The 15,741-nt window shown below is 53.5% G+C and overlaps 1 protein-coding gene and 1 long non-coding RNA gene across 4 annotated transcripts in view; one reads left to right on the top strand and one right to left on the bottom strand.

Moving 5' to 3' along the window:
- The window catches only part of APCDD1 (APC down-regulated 1), a 45,004-nt gene that overhangs the window by 15,162 nt on the left and 14,101 nt on the right, over nucleotides 1-15,741 (bottom strand). For both annotated transcript variants that reach the window (XM_024984412.2, XM_002697746.6), the window contains exons 2-3: nucleotides 15,359-15,542; nucleotides 11,816-12,347 (exon numbers count right to left, since the gene is read on the bottom strand). In XM_024984412.2, coding sequence (XP_024840180.1) covers nucleotides 11,816-12,347; nucleotides 15,359-15,542 — 716 coding nt within the window. The remainder of the gene's footprint in view (nucleotides 1-11,815; nucleotides 12,348-15,358; nucleotides 15,543-15,741) is intronic.
- LOC132343777 (uncharacterized) lies at nucleotides 6,110-10,776 on the top strand. Of its 2 annotated transcripts, none has more exons than XR_009492731.1 (3): nucleotides 6,110-6,223; nucleotides 6,605-7,020; nucleotides 9,092-10,776. It is a non-coding gene; the product is annotated as an uncharacterized lncRNA (long non-coding RNA). The 2 variants fall into 2 exon arrangements; XR_009492732.1 differs by lacking the exon at nucleotides 9,092-10,776 and adding an exon at nucleotides 7,129-8,115.

The raw sequence follows: 15,741 nt of genomic DNA, 5'->3' as shown, positions 1-15,741 counted from the left end.
TTTCAGCTGTGATCTGAAGGCCCTTTGAAAATCCTGTTACATCTTATTCCATACCACCTGTCCTGGACACTTGATGTCAAAAAGAAAGGCTGGTACCACCTTGCCCAATTAGGATGGGTACTATCAAGACCCGGCTTCCCCAGTGACTCAGCGGTAAAGAACCCCACCTGCAATGCAGGAGACATGAGAGACCCAGGTTCGATTCTTAGGTGGGGAATATACCCTGGAGGAAGGCATGGCAACCCAGTCCAGTATTCTTGCCTGGAGAATCCCATGGACAGAGGAGGATGCTGGGCTACAGTCCATAGGGTCAGGGCTGAAGCGACTTAGCATGCACTATCAAGACTAGCGGAAAATGAGAGTCTTGGTGAGGACGTAGAGAAACCGGAACCCCAGTGCACTGCTGGTGGGAATGTAAAATGATGTAATTGCTTCGGAAAAGAATTCACTTAGGACCTGGCACCCTGCTTCTGGTTTATACCCTAAAGAACTGAAGTCAGGGCCTCAAAGAGGAATCTGTTCACCCATATTCACATCAGCACGATTCACAATAATCCAAAGGCGGAAGCAACATTGTGTATCAGTGGCTGAATAAAGAAAATGTGGTCCAGACATACAAAGGAATCGGATTCAGCCTTGAAAAAGGAAGGGGATTCTGACACATGCAGGTTGTTACATGGACAAACCTGGAGGACATTATACCCAGTGAAATGAGCCGGTCACAGAGGACAAACCCCCGTACGATCCCACATAGAGGGACCTCAAGTGGACAAATCCATGGAGACCAAAAGCAGAACAGAAGTAACTGGGGGCTGGGATGGATGAAGAGGAAGGTTATACAACAAACCGAATGTCCTTGACATCACCGAACTGGATGCCTAGACGTGGCTAAGATGGTGCACTTTGTTACCTATATTTTACCACAGTTAGATTTTTCCACTGAAAATAATTATGAGACACTAGAAGGAAAAAGGGCCTCCGAGGTGATGCTAGTAGTAAAGAATCCACCTGCAAATGCAGGAGACATAAGAGACGCAGGTTCAATCCCTAGGTGGGGAAGATCTGAAGAAGGGAATGGCAACCCACTCCAGTATTCCTGCCTGGAGAATCCCATGAACAGAGGAACCTGGCAGGCTATAATCCATGGGGTGGCAAAGAGTCAGACATGACTGAAAAGACTTAGGATGCACACACGCTCAAAAGGAAAAAAGCACTTCAGTTACCGTGGGTGACTCGGGGCGCTGTGTCATGAGGGTAGGGGTCTCCAAGAAAGAGGGCATGAGGGCTTGGCCTCAAGGAGGCAAGAGCAGAGGCCAGGGAGGATGTGGGCACTCCTGTACCCACCTGTATCCACTGGCCCGAGGTCTGGACAGTGTGCCAGCTCTTTGTGATTTCTGCTTTATGGCTTTAAGCCATGTAATTAGTGTGAGAGCAGCCAGTTGTCTGTGGGGAGTGCCTCTTTGCCTGGGCCTGCCTTGGGGCATCAACCTGGATTCTTCACGAGGGCTGTCTAGGGCTGCAGCTGAGAAAACCCCCTCTGAGTAGGGGCCCCAAGACTGTCAGCCATGTGGATGCTGTCTGCCTGGAGCAAGGCTTGGGGTTCATAGAAAAAGCTGAGGTCTGGGAGTTGGGAGGGCAGCTCCGTGACCAGACAGATAGCCACTGCCGGCTGCAGGACCCAAGGCACAGGAGGCCTGTGGCCAGGGCTGCCTCCCCAAATAGGCATCCTCTCTGCCCCTCTCCCTGCCACCCGGGCTGCCAGGTGCCGGCCACGCTAGAAGCCCACGCCCATGTAACTGCTCTGTGGTGGGAGGGTGGCCCTGGCTCTGCCCCTGCCTGGGGCCCACCAGGCACAGCTCCTAGCCTGCGGGCAGGACTGACAGGTGGTCACTCGGCAGGCAGGCACTTGTTCTCTGGGCAGAAATCCAACCTCCAGGCCTTTCCATCCCTCGCACTGACTCTGAGAGGGGCTGCCCCTGAGAGCGGGCGGGCAAAGGAGGGGACCAGGGCATTCCAGTCGCCCCCTCGACGCTCTCCTTCTGGGACAGTGTGACGCCCACTGACAGACCTTGTGCTCATCAGTGGAGCCAGGCACTGTTTTCGGGAGAGGAGGTTTGTTTGGGGCTTGAGGAGGAGATGCAATAGGCAGCACAGAGGCTCCTCTGTCCCAGGCCCCATGTGTTTGTGCACCTGTGGTTTCCTGCCCAGATCTCTGAGATACACAAGAAAGTGCCCTACAGCCCGTGGTCAGCAGGGGGCTGTCTGCAAGCCACCACGAGGACACGGACTGGAAGGACACATGCACACAGCACACGAGGGCTTCTTTGCACAAAAAATGATGATTCCAGCCATGGCAGGAGATCCAAGGGCCAGCAACTGCAGCTGGGGACTGTAGGAAAGTTACCAATCTCTCCATGTCAACGTCCCCATGCATAAAATGAGCACTGTTATACCTGCATAAATGCTGTAGGAAATGAGCACAGATTAAGGCAGGTCCCACTCTGTACTCTGAGAATTGCTACATAGAGAAGTTTCAGCAAGTTGGGTCTGTGCGTGCATGGTACTTGGTAGGAAGACCAAACAAACAGCACTTCTGCTGTATGTGCTGCATGATAGGATGAAAAAGATAAATTTAGTTGAAAGAAAGCATCACTGAATTCAGTAATTTTGCCATGATGTATTTTCTTGTAAATTTCTAGGAAGTAAAGGTTTCAAGTATTTTTTACCCCAAAAGGGGGTTCTGATATGCAAAGTCTGGGATGGAAAGCTAATATAATGCCTGTAACACTGTATGAGCTCCCGCATCCAGGAAGTTAGCCCCTTAATGGCTAGTGTTATTGTGAGCAGCACCTTGATCAAACTATACCTGCTGTCCCTGCTTCCCCACCCGAGTCAACAATATCTGAGTGAAACCAGCCCAGTACTCAGACTCAAGTCTCTGAGATTTCACAAACATTCTGATGCTGGTGCCTATTAGCAACCATGCCAGGTGGTGCAGGAGACACCCTGGAAAGAGAGAGAGCCCTCTGAGAGCACACACCAGGCTGCTTCCAAAACACACACAAGGAGCGACAGTTTGGCTACTCCCCTGGGAGCTCGCCAGCTGGCACCTGCTGACTGCTCCCCCACTCCTGCCTACCAGCCAGATCCTACACAGCCCACATGCACTGCAGGTCCCGACAGGCTGACCCAGCCTCCACTTGCTTGCTCCTGCTTCCACCACTCGGTTTGCTATCTGGGAATTTAAAAACATCACTTGTGACCACTTCATTTCTGGCCAATCTAGGAAGACACGAGCCTCAGTCCCTGAAAAGATCTGTTTGTTTCCTCAAACACCAATATCATTCAGGAAGTGCCCAGAATTCTTCGACTGGGCGGATGGGGCAGCAACAAGGGGTCTTAGTTCTTAGAAGAGCTGCTCCGATGACACCAGGGATCAACTGCTCTTCAGAAAAGGAACCAGCTCAGAGGAGGGAGCACTACTGTGGGGCCCAGGCTGGTCCATGCCCAGCACGGTGGTGTCTGGTGTTTTTCTTTAAGAATGACAGGGCAGGGGTCCTAAACTCTGAGATGAAGACCTGCTGAACTCTGGTCCCTTCATGTGAGTGAGGGTCCCGACTGAACCATTTCTGGTTGGCAGCGGAGAAAGGCAGGCTGGGTAGTTTTGGAGAAGCTTGTCATCCATCAGCTGGGAGGGAGTGGGAGGAAGCTGGCCCTTGGGTATTGATCTTGCCAAATTTGTAAACTAGTTACTTGACTTCATGCATCCTAAGTCGCTTCAGTCGTGTCTGACTCTGTGAGACCCCATGGACTGTAGCCCACCAGGCTCCTCTGTCCATGGGATTCTCCAGGCAAGAATACTGGAGTGGGTTGCCATGCCCTCCTCCAGGGTATCTTCCAAAGACAGGGATTAAACCCATGTCTCTTATGTCTCCTTCATTGGCAGGCAGGTTCTTTACCACTAGTGCCACCTGGGAAGCCCCTGTAATGGTAAAATATACATAAAACTTTCCATTAAAGTGCATTCACATAGTGGTCCAATAATCACCACCAGCCGTCTCCAGAACTTCTTTATCTTCCCAAACTGAAACTCTGTCCCCCCTCATTTGAGCCCCTGACAACCAGCATCCTACTGTCTCTAAGAATATGACAACTTGAGGTCCCTCATATATGTGGGATCATACAGTCCTTCTTGTAACTGGCTTATTTAACACAACGTCCTCAAGGTTCGTTCACATGTCAGCCTGTGTCAGAATCTCCTTCCTAAGGCTGAGTGGTACTCCACTGTGTGCGTGCGCATGTGGTTTAGCCATCAGCCGCTGGCGGACATCTGCTCTGCTTTCACTTGTTCCCTACAGTGAACGATTCTGTGAACATGGCTGTCCAATATACCTCAGACCTTGCTTTCAGTTCTTTAGGGTCAATACATGGAATTGCTGGATTGTAATTCTGTCTTTGGGCTTCCCTGGTTGCTCAGTGGTAAAGAATCTGCCTGCCACTGCAGGAGGCACAGGTTTGATCCCTGGGCCAGGAAGATCCTCTGGAAGAGGACATTGAAACCCACCCCAGTATCCTTGCCTGTATAATCCCATGGACTGAGGAGTCTGGTGGGCTACAGTCATTGGGTCGCAGAGTCGGACACGACTGAGCGACTGAACAACAACAACTCTGTGCTTAACGTTTTGAGGACTTGCCATACTGTTTTCCACAGCAGCTGCACACCGTACATTCTCACAAAGGTCCCCTTTTTCTATATCCTCACCAATTGCTACTTTCTCCTTTCTTGGTAACAGCCATCCTAACAGGTGTGAAGGTGGTAACCCACTGCAGTTCCGATCTGCATTTCCCTAAGGATTAGAAATGCTGAGCATCTTTCATGCGCTTATGGGCTAACTTGTACATCTTTTGTGGCTGTGCCACATGGTGTGGAATCTCAGCTCCCCAGCCAGGGACTGAACCTGTGCCCTGGCAGTGGAAGCCTGAAATCCTAACCACTGGACTACCAGGGAACTCCCTTTACTCATTTTTTAATTGGGTTTCTTTTATTGTTATTGTTGTTGAGTTGACTAGTCACTATTTTAAACAACTCTTTCAGTTGGTATTAAGAAACTAAATGTCACAAATGAGTGTGGGATTTCTGGCCTCTCGATGGACACTGTCAACAAGGAGACAGTTTCAGTCATGATTGGATAAAGAGAACAACTTTCTGTCTTGTGGACAGGATTTTTTTAAAAGTTCTGATTTGTGCTGTTAATTACCACCATCCTTGGCTTGAATATTGGACTTCCCCGGTGGCTCAGATGGTAAAGAATCTGCCTGCAATGCAGGAGACCCAGGTTCAAAGTTCAATCTCTGGGTCGGGAAGATCCCCTGAAAAAGGGAGTGGCAACCCACTCCAGTATTCTTGCCTGGAGAATTTCATGGACAAGAGAAGCCGGGTGGGAAGTCCATGGGATTGCTAAGAGTTGGACATGACTGAGCGACTTTCACTTTCACTTTGGCTTGAATAAAACTCAAAAGACCTATAGGAACAACCGTGGGGAAGCAGAAATTAAGGCTGAGATACTGCCCCAGGTGTGAAATTTCTCTTTTCCAAGATGCTTTTCTTTTTTAAAAAATATTTATTGATTTGGCTGGGTCGGGTCTTAGTCACGGTACTTGGGATCCTTCCTTGCAGCACAGGACTCTCTAGTTGCGGCAGGCAGGCTTAGCTGCTCTGTGGCGTGTACAATCTTAGTTCCCCAACCAGGGATCAAACATGTGTCCCCTGCATTGCAAGGTGGATTCTTAACCATTGGACTATCAGGGAAGTCCCTCAGATGCTTTACTTAAATAGCAGGCTTTTACGATGACTAAGGGGGAAGAGCGTTTCAACATGAGGAGTGACCTGCAGCAAGAAATGGGTTGGGTGTCTATAACTGAAGCCTTAGGCCCCACTCCCCACCCCTGGAGGCTGGCAGTCTGTCTGGCCAGACCGGAGCAGCGCTCAGACCCCTCTCAGCCTGGTTACTGCCGGCCAGGAGCTGACACGGGTGCTGAGGGAAGAGGACTCAGCCGCACAAAGATGCTGCCCGGCAACCCCGTAGCTGTGATGCAGGCACCACGGAGGGGCCCAGCTGGAAGGACAATGGGAGAGGGCAAGAGAGGCTCGGCCGCTTCTCAGTCCTGTGTGTGGCTGCCTGATGCTTCCGGAGCAGAGTCGAGGGAACACTGCATCCTGGAGGTAGGATGGGGCATTGGGTGTGTCCCCTGGGGAACAACACTGCATTTCCTAGAAACGGTTTCCTAGGAGGTTTAGAGTCTGAGCTGTGAGCTCCCAAAGACCTTTCCTATAAATCACACAAGAGAAAATCCTGCCTCCAGCTTGCCGTTGCAGACACACTGCGCCCAGACGCAACAGCCGGATAGAAAGATCCTTGAGAAGAAGGCTGGCTCTTCAATACAGATGACTGTAGGGGAGGTTTCAGAGGGAACTCTGAATTAACGTTTACTTGGTTGTGTCCTAGAGCATTTAAAGAGCTGAAGGCAACTCATCTTCACAGTCGAGTTTGCCATGAAGGCAGTAGACCCCACATCTGACCTCTGCCCTGTCCTCTCCCCGCAGCTTGGCCAACACCCCAAATGCCAGGACTCCCCCTGGACTTCCCAACAGTTGACTTCCTGCACCCAGGAGCTCACGCCATCCTCCCGGCCTCCTGCCCTTTTAAGGGATGAAATGCTTACCGCATGCATGGTCCCTGACAACAACAACTTCCTGGTCTGCTGACTCCCTGAATAAAGCAATCTTGCACTCAGGAATCAAGAAGAAAAAAAAAAAAAACAGAAAACAAGTTTCTACAGACACAGCGGAGGCCAGCAGCCATGAGGAGTGGCCGTTGTGTGATAACACATTTCTTGGCCCCGGGGTGTCCACCTGAGCAAGCCCTCCAGAGTCCAGAGCCCATCAGCTGATCCCATCACTGCTGGGCAGCACCCAGCCCCAGGGGCAGGGTCACGGTTCTTTACAGCAGCATCCTGAAGGTAAGCTGGCTTCTGACACTGTCTCAGTCTTGACTCCTTGAATCCCCTGTCCTCGACCACCTCTTCCAACTCCCATCACCTCCACAAACCCCTCTCCTTTCCCTGCAGTGGCAGAAAAGAGCAGGGACTTGGATTCCTCTGTGAGCTTTTGGATCCTTCTACCAGTGCACCTGTGACACTCACTCACACCCCACCAAGAGTCACGCCAACCACAGGCCTAAGGAGAGACCCTTCCTGCCACAGACCCGCCTCCCGGAGCTGGGCAGAACACCTGCTGTCCATGGCCACTGGTCCAAGGTCCCTGGGATGTCACAGATGTCACTGTAAACCTGTATTTCTCACATGCCCTGAAGAGCCTTGGAAAGACAAGCTCCCTCCAGACAAATGGCTGTTCAAGCCCAGAGGTCTGCAGAGAATGCAGGACAGAAAGCACATGGGAACCCCTGCTTCCTCCCAGGGCTCAGGCAGCCCCAAAACACGGGGCAGGGCTTCTTCCTTGCCAGGCAGCCCCGACATCACATTCCAGGACAAATACCTCAGGCACGTGGCTGGGGAGAGTGGTCTGGTTTGCAGACACCTCTCTGATTTACGATGCTGTGGCCTCACCGGCCTAGGGTTTTGGAAAAAGCCCAATTCCGTTTGCTCGCAAGCTTGATCCTGAGGCCCTGGTGTTTCCAGCGACCCCGGCAATCTTTGCTCTAATCACTTTTGATTCTGCCGAGGAAAGAAGGCGCCTGGCTAACCCTCCGCAGCACAGGAATCCAGGCAGAGGGGAACGTGCCCTGAAGCTGAACTCGACTCAGGCCGAGCCTCTTCTTTCAGGGTTACTTTAGGGGGTCCTGTTTTTCTTTTTAATGAAAAGTAGCCAACTTCATCCGGAAGAATCCTCCCAGGAGGCTCACCTGAGTCTCTTCAAACATCGCGTATTTGCTGAGGGCTCTGAACCTCACAGCAAAGTTGTATAAAGCTAAGAAAAACAAGCTGATTTAAATTTTCTATTTTTACACGGTGTCCCGTTTCCAGAGGGGCTGAAACGAGTGGTTTTAAACTCAATTTAGCATTTAAGCTAATTTTCAGCCAGGTCTCTAAGGACTGGCGATTAGAGGAGGTGAAGGGTTCAGATGGGGGGCGGCGGGGCCTGTGGTCTGTCCGGAAGCACCCCCAGCCCCTCCTTTCCCAGGCAGTGGGAGGGCGGGCCTGCGGGAGCCAGTGGGCAGGCAGTACCTAGGGCCCTGGAGAGGCCCTGGAGGCCAAGCCCATTGACCTGCTCTCCCGGCCCGCCTGGGGAGGGATAGCAACACTTCCTGACCACTCGCTAGCGGCGGGCCCAGACGCACACGCCAGGGACAACAGGAGAAGAACGGGCCTTTTCAGCTCCCCGAGCCACGGGGCCGGGCCAGCCTCCGCAGAGAACACAGCCCAGGCCCTGGACACCGGCCCGTGTCCGCCCAGCCCCACCACCACTTCATCTGTGGCCACCGCGCTCCTCCGAGCCTCGGAGTCCTGCCTTTTTGGAATTTGAGTGTGGTAACAAATTTGGATAGCGTAAGATCTCAGCACAAAGGTACAGAAACGTTCCCGGTGACAAACATCTGTCCCTGGCCGTACTGTCCCCTCCTCCTTGTTCCGACATTGCAGAAACACCAGGTCCCTGGTCAGCCTACCTTCTTCTTCTGTTGCTAGTTTTACACATGATATCACACTCTTCACACTGTTCAATACCTTCCTTTGAAACAAAACAAACAACAAAACTCGACAGTGTGTCCTGGGTAGTTTCTATGGTCCAAGGCTTTCTCCACCCTTAGCAATTCTTTAACAAGGAGAGGGATTGTGGCCTGGGGTTTAAAGTTTACTTCTTAAGCATCTGGGGAAACATTCCCCGCAGAGAAGGGAAGAGAAAACAGGAGGAGCCACCTTACAGCCTCGTCATCGCTGGGCAGCCCTCCTTGGACACCCTCCCTGCAGGAGCCACCTGCCCCGAGGGCTCCTTGCTGCAGGCCGGGTGGGCAGCCTCTCCCAATGCCTGATGGTGCTCTGCATGTCAACCCCATCAATTCTGCTTCTTTTACAGAAAAGATTTAGTTCCAGAGATCAGAAAAACACTGTCAAGCCTGCAGCTGGTGACCCCGGGAGGCCTGGACCCTGGGACTGGCTCCATCTCCAAGGTCCAACGTTGTCAGAAATCAAAGCCTTGACTTTTTAATGAAAATCCTAAGAAGATCAGCCTCATAGCTGCCACCCATGCTGATATGTCATGACTCACTTCCGAGATGTGTGTGCTCCAGGAGCTGGGGTGTGAACCTGGCTCTCCCAAAGACGGCAGGGCTTGGTGAGGGAAGTCAGCCCAGTGGGCACAGGAATGGGGGTGCCTCTCTGGAGCCACCAGCTCAGGAGCAAGGATTTACCCTTTAACTTTGTTTTAAGAGCCGCAGAGCATTGAGAAGTGGCAGAGACAGAGGTGGGAAGAGAGAGCTGGGTGCAGGCATTCCCTGCTTTTCCAGGTGTAAGGAGAGTGCAAGAGATCAAAGAGCCCATGTGAGCATCCTCAGGTGAGGAAGCAGGGCCTGGACCCCATGATGTGCACACACAGCCCCAGGTCAGGTCCAGGCTATCTGCGGCCTCTCCCGGGAAGGGGGCCTCCGTCTGGCCTCCCTCTCCTTCCTGGCCCCTGACCATCCTGCTCACTAGCATCCTCGCTGGACCATAAGCAGGAATAAAGGCTCTGCTCCCAGGCGATCCTCTAATAGGCTCAGCCAGGCCGGGTTGGGACTCTGGCTCCCGCGGAGTTTCCGGACGAGCTGCAGGCCATCCTCGCCAGTGACACACTCACTCACTCCCAGAGACAATGTGAATGTCAGCTTGACTGGGCTCAGAGGATGCCAAGTGCACGTCTGCAAACCCCCTTCCCACAGTGTCTCGACACCAGAAGTCTGGAGAGGAGCCACAGTGTCTGGACGTGGCAGCCACCTGCAGAGGTCCTGCGACATCCTTTCACTTGCCAGGAGCCAGGCCTGGGGCCCCTCCATCAGCTGCGGAGCAAGCAGAGCCCATGCCTGCCCTCTTTCTGTGAGGGTGCCTGGGGTCCTAGGGGCAGGTGGGCTGCCCTCTCCCCCATGACCCTGTCCCATCTTTGCTCCAGATAGCCCAGGAACTTGCAGGGCACAGCACATAGACCTGACCTGGGTCTGCTTGGAGCCCGAGGAGGGGATGTCCCTGAGACACGCACCCAGAGGAAGCAGTGTCTCCAGGCTGGCCTCCTAGCAGATGTCCCACAGTCGTCACAAAGGTGACTTTCCCAACTTTCATGGCACAAGCTTGCAGTCACAGAAAGAAAACAACTGCGGTCTGGTGGGGGGCAATACCATGCGGTACCCTCACCAGCCATAAGCGCCCTCAGAGGGTAGAGAACAAACCGGATGAGAAACCAACACAACATTATAAAGCAAGAAAATGAAAGTTACTCAGTCGTGTCCGACTCTTGGAGACCCCATGGACTATATAGTCCATGGAATTCTCCAGGCCAGAATACTGGAGTGGGTAGCCATTCCTTCTCCAGGGGATCTTCCCAATCCAGGGATCGAACCCAGGTCTCCTGCATTGCAGATGGATTCTTTACCAGCTGAGCCACCAGGGAAGCCCAATTCTCCCCCAGTTAAAAATAAATTTAAAAAGACAGAAAAATAAAAATCCAACAAATAAACCACCAAGCAAAAGTCAGACAAGCCCTGGATTGGAGAGCTGCTGTTCTAAAGAGGATTCCAGAAAAGCTGGTCTGATGCGGGGGGGTGGGGGGGGAAGGGGTTCTCTGGCCCTCCCCCCAACATCCCAGGCCCCCTGCCTGCCTCCCCAGATGCTGTGGCGGAAACCATCCTGTTACTGCAGACACAGACTCCAAGCCTGAGGGAAGGAAGTGCCTGGTGAATCCAAGTGTAATTAGGGGGTCAGAATTCAAGATTTTCATTGTCCCCATCACATCCTCCCCAGCGTCACAGTGACTTAGGTCTCAGTCCAACCGGGAGAGGGTGGAGTCTCGGGAAAGATCTGGGTTCAAGCTCTGACTCTGAAAGTCACTAACCAGTGACCCTGGGCAGGAGACCACCCCTCACACCTCAGCTGCTCGCTCTTGTGCTAAGAGGGTGGTCGTTTGAGGCCTCACAGGGTTGTTGTGGAGACAGAGCAGGAGGCTCTAAGGGTCCACAGCCCTCACCCCCACGCCCACCTCCAGGGCCAGGGGATCCCCACCTGGCTGCCCCTCTGTCTTTCCAGGTGCTAAGATCATAACCCCTCTCCATTTCCTGCAAGCTTTCCTCTTGGACTCATAGAAGAAGCTCCCAGAGGGTCAGGACAGAAAGAAAACTTAGAAATTTTCAAGGATGGCCACCAAGGCCCTTCTGAGCCACCAACCCAGGCCCATCACCCTCATCAGATGGGAAAACCAGGCCCCATCACAGAGCTGGAGGTGAGCCCCCAGGTGCCCTGACCCAGGTCCCTGTCCCCTGGCCTGTGGCCCTCCCATCCCATCACCCCCAGTGGTCCCTCTGTGACAGAGTCACCCCCGACATCTGGGGCACAGTGGGGCGTCAGGGTTCCTTGGTGTTCTTCTGGGGTGGCTGGTAGCTGGAACCCCCAGTCCCCCCATGATGCAGCCCCCCACTCCCACCACCCCCCCCCCCACATCCAGGGCCAGCGGGGTACCTTGGCCTTCTGCAGCAGCAGCTGATAACTGGCCCCGCCCAGCCCGTCGGTGTTGCGGAGAGCCCTAGCTCCGCCCCCCACATCCAGCCCGGCGCCTTACCTTGGCGTTCTGCAGCGGCGGCTGATAACTGGACGGCCGGTAGAACATCCTCTGGGCGGTGTCGGTGTGCACGTCCCCGAGGAAGAGCTCCTCCACTAGGCGGTCCAGGCTGTGCGGCAGGTGCTGCTTCTCCACGCGCACCAGCTGCAGCTCGTGCATGGCGAAGTTCACGGCCCGGGTGCACTCGCGCCCGCCCTCCTCCTGCCACAGGTCGTAGGGCACGTCCTGCACCCAGGCGCCCCCGGCAGGCACGAAGCCGGGGCACGTGTGGTTGACCAGCTGCCCCAGACGCTCGGCCACCGCTTCTGAGTGGCACACGACCTGCACGCGGTGCAGCTGGTAGTCGGCCTCGGTGCCGCCGCGGATGATCCAGGAGGCCTGGCGCAGGCGGATCTTGCCGCGGACCACCAACGTGTAGGTGGGGCTGGTGCAGCGGTTGCCGCCATAGTAGAACTGGTAGGCCTTGAACGTGTTGTTGTGGTAGAATCGGTAGGACCTGGTGATGAACTCGGGGCCCGACCGCACCTCACAGCTGCGGGAAAGCGGGGCAGACACCCAGTGAGCCCGGAGCCGCAAGAGGGGGGCATCACAGGGGCCCAACCCCTCACCTCACAGCTCCGGAAACATGGAGGGATACTGTGAGCACATTAAGCAGGGGAGGTCATCACAGGGGTCTGGCCCCACACCTCACAGCTGCGGTCAGTGGGCTGGCCAGAGAATCCGTCCACTCATCACCTTTAGCCAGATCCTAGTCTTGGTGACATTGGGACGTTCCTCTCACCAGTCTTGGCCTTTAACCTGCTTGTGTCTATTATTTATATATAAACCTAGTAGGTATGGTAAATCTGGTTTGAGCCGTGTGTAGCTAAATCAAGCTGTGAAGCTGACATCCCAAAGGCCAGTGGTTCTCAAAATTACTGTTAGCTTACAAACTGGTGGATGGGCATTAGGGCTTCCCTGATGGCTCAGTGGGAAAGAATCCACCTGCAATGCAGGAGACGCAGGAGATATGGGATTGATCCATGGGTCAGGAAGAGGAGGAGGAAACGGCAACCCACTCCAGTATTCTTGCCTGGGAAATCCCATGGACCGGGGTCTACAGTCCATGGGTCACAAAGAGTCAGACAAAACTGAGCATTACTGGAAGTGGGTGCCATTCGCTGGGGAGAGACCTTCATCTGCCAGCAGATGCCGAGTGGACATATGGCACCCAGTGGTCCTCTGAGCATCTGTCTCTGTGACAGAGGGAGAGGAAACCCATATTCCCCCCATCCCCCTGGAGAGAGGAGTCCTTCCATGTAAGAGGCATTCATGTCTGCTGCCATGGTTTAGACAAGAGCACCACTGACTTCTCACACCTCATCTCACTTGAGAATCTGCTGATCCAGTTCTGAGTTCACATCCACTTGCTTCTCCATCAGCCCCCCGACTGACTCCCCTCACCCAGCCCTCAGCCATCTCCAGCTGGAACTAGTCTCCAGCTTTTTAATTGGTCATCCCCAAGTTGAGACAGGCTGGGACCTAGGACCCTTGGCTGCAGTGCCTGCACCTGGACACACCTCTCCTCCAGCAATGGATACACAGAAACTACGAGACTAAAAATAACTGTGTGCATGTGCAGTTGGGCAAATTATGGACAAGATACAGAAAGACCAAAAATCCCACTGCCTTCTGAAGAGCCGGGAGCAAACCAGGGGACTGTGTGTACCCCCTGCACTCAACACCACTTAAGAGGTGGGCAGACCACCTAAGCCATCCCACCTGCCGAACCCTGAACAACATACCCCCTACCCTCATCCCATGTAAGGAACAAGCTCGCCCTTCCCTTGGGGGGTTGTTGTTATCCTTGTTTAGTCGCTAAGTCATGTCTGACTCTTGTGACTCCATGGAGTGTAGCCTGCCAGGCTCCTCTGTCCATGGGATGTCCCAGGCAAGAGTACTGGGATGGGTTGCCATTTCCTCCTCCAGGGGATCTTCCCAACCCAGGGATCAAACCCGAGTGTCCTGCACTGGCCGGCGGATGCTTTACCACTGAGCCACCCGGGCAAGCAAGGCAACCTATTACTTCTTTTTGCTCCCCTCTGCTGCCGCAGGGGCCCCAGTAAAGCTTGGCCTGAATTTCCTGTCCAGCCTCTGATTGATTTCTATTGATTAAGGAGGCCGAGAACCCAACTATCCCCAGTCACTCTTTCCACCATCCCCTTGAGCCAGAGCATCCTTCAGTCACATTGCATCAGGCTGTTAGCAGGGCCCTTGCTGAAATCTCTTCAATGGCATCCCAATTCTCTTTCATTAAAAGCCAAACTCACAAGAGACTTGGTCTGCAGGGGCCCTGGGAGCCGGCTTAGCCTCCTCCTTGGCCTGCTGGGGGCTGTCCCACCCCCGCCCCAGGCACAAGGGCTACCGTGGTGCTTCTTCAGTCCAGCCTCTGCTTGCCCCCCAGCAAGAGCTCTTCCCAGTCTTGCATGGCCAAGGACATCTCAGCTCAAGTGTCCTCATCTTGGTAGCCCTTCCCACCCCAGCCCGTCCTAAAATAGGAGCCCTGATATTCTCCTGGAGCACCTGTTGTTTTTTTTCCCTCCTTGTAACACTTCGTGTGTTTATTTGTGAAATTCCTGAAGACGTGTCTGTTTCACTCTCTGCTACACACACAGTCTAGAACTGTGCTCAGGCGCAGTAAACATTTGTGCACTTCAGAAATATTTGTTGAACAAAATGATAAATTATTTAAAAGTACACTGCATTAAGATTGTCTGTGCCAATACTGATGAGGAGGTTATTCTGAGAAACCCCATTTTTAGGGGAAAAACAAAAACAAAAACAAAAACCCTCTGGGTCTCCCTTGTCTTATTCGCTTTTTCCTCTCTTCTCCAGATGCCTGTGAACCCTTCCTGAGGCACCTGGGCAGGGTCTGCACAGAAGGCGTCAGATCTCACTATTCCCTAGCCTAGTTAGCCATGTGAATTTGCAACAATTTAATGGGCAGGGTGAAGACTACAGGTCTGCCTCTGGGCTATTTTTAAAAGCTCTAATGGAAGATAAGCCAGAGCTCAAACCGGGATAAATCTCAGCTCCACAGCCTGGAAAAGAAGCCAAGAGCTGTGCCCTGGCTGGTCCAGGCAGTGTGGGTCCTTTTTAACGTACTCTCAGACTCTGAAGCTGGATATCAACTTACCAGAATACCGCTAGACTATTTAGACCATCAGAAGCTTGCACGTCATGTTTCAGGGTTGGTGAAACACAGACTCCTTGCTAATTTCACTTGCTAATGGTTCTTTTCATACACGAGTGGTCCTCAGGTTCAGTAAACAAGGACGCTTTCACTCCCAGGTGGCTTCACAGTGGCACCGTATCCCCACTGCCCAGGCTAAGATTTCTGCAGGACCGAGCTCTGTTTCTTCATCAACCCAGGCTTCCAAGAGTCGCTTGGCTCTGAGTGAGAACTCAGACAACCCCAGGATCACTGTGGGTTCTAGAAAGTCTCTGTGCACCTGAGAAACCCTAAGAAGTGCACTTGCCGGGCCCTTGCACCCGGCCGCTTACCCGGTGGACACCCAGTGGCCCTCGATGGCGGGTGGCATCTGCACGGTGATCCTGGCTCCATTGTGGAGGTGTTTGAGCATGTGATGACACTGGGATTCCTTGAAGGCCCGCCAGGCGCTTTTCTCCAAGGACCTGGGATGGGTTCTGCTGTCCGGATGAAGGAGAGCAGAGCCCTCTCCCAGCCCTGAAACAGAAACGTGGAAGCAGGTGTCAGTGGAGCCCTAGAGACGTGAGACTGGCGGAGGAACTTCCCCGAGGCAGGGCCGTCCCCCAGGTGGGAAACGCCGGGTCTGTGGCTATTCCTGCTCTCCTGGAATTCACATGCCTCAGTGGGAAAGGGTCTCAGGAGATCCTTGCCCAGCTGAGAATATGGGATCTGGGGA

This window comes from Bos taurus, chromosome 24 (genome assembly GCF_002263795.3).
Source record: "Bos taurus isolate L1 Dominette 01449 registration number 42190680 breed Hereford chromosome 24, ARS-UCD2.0, whole genome shotgun sequence".
NCBI lineage: Eukaryota > Metazoa > Chordata > Mammalia > Artiodactyla > Bovidae > Bos > Bos taurus.
The sequence above is the reverse complement of the archived record's forward strand: the minus strand, read 5'-3'. Positions and strand labels throughout refer to the sequence as shown.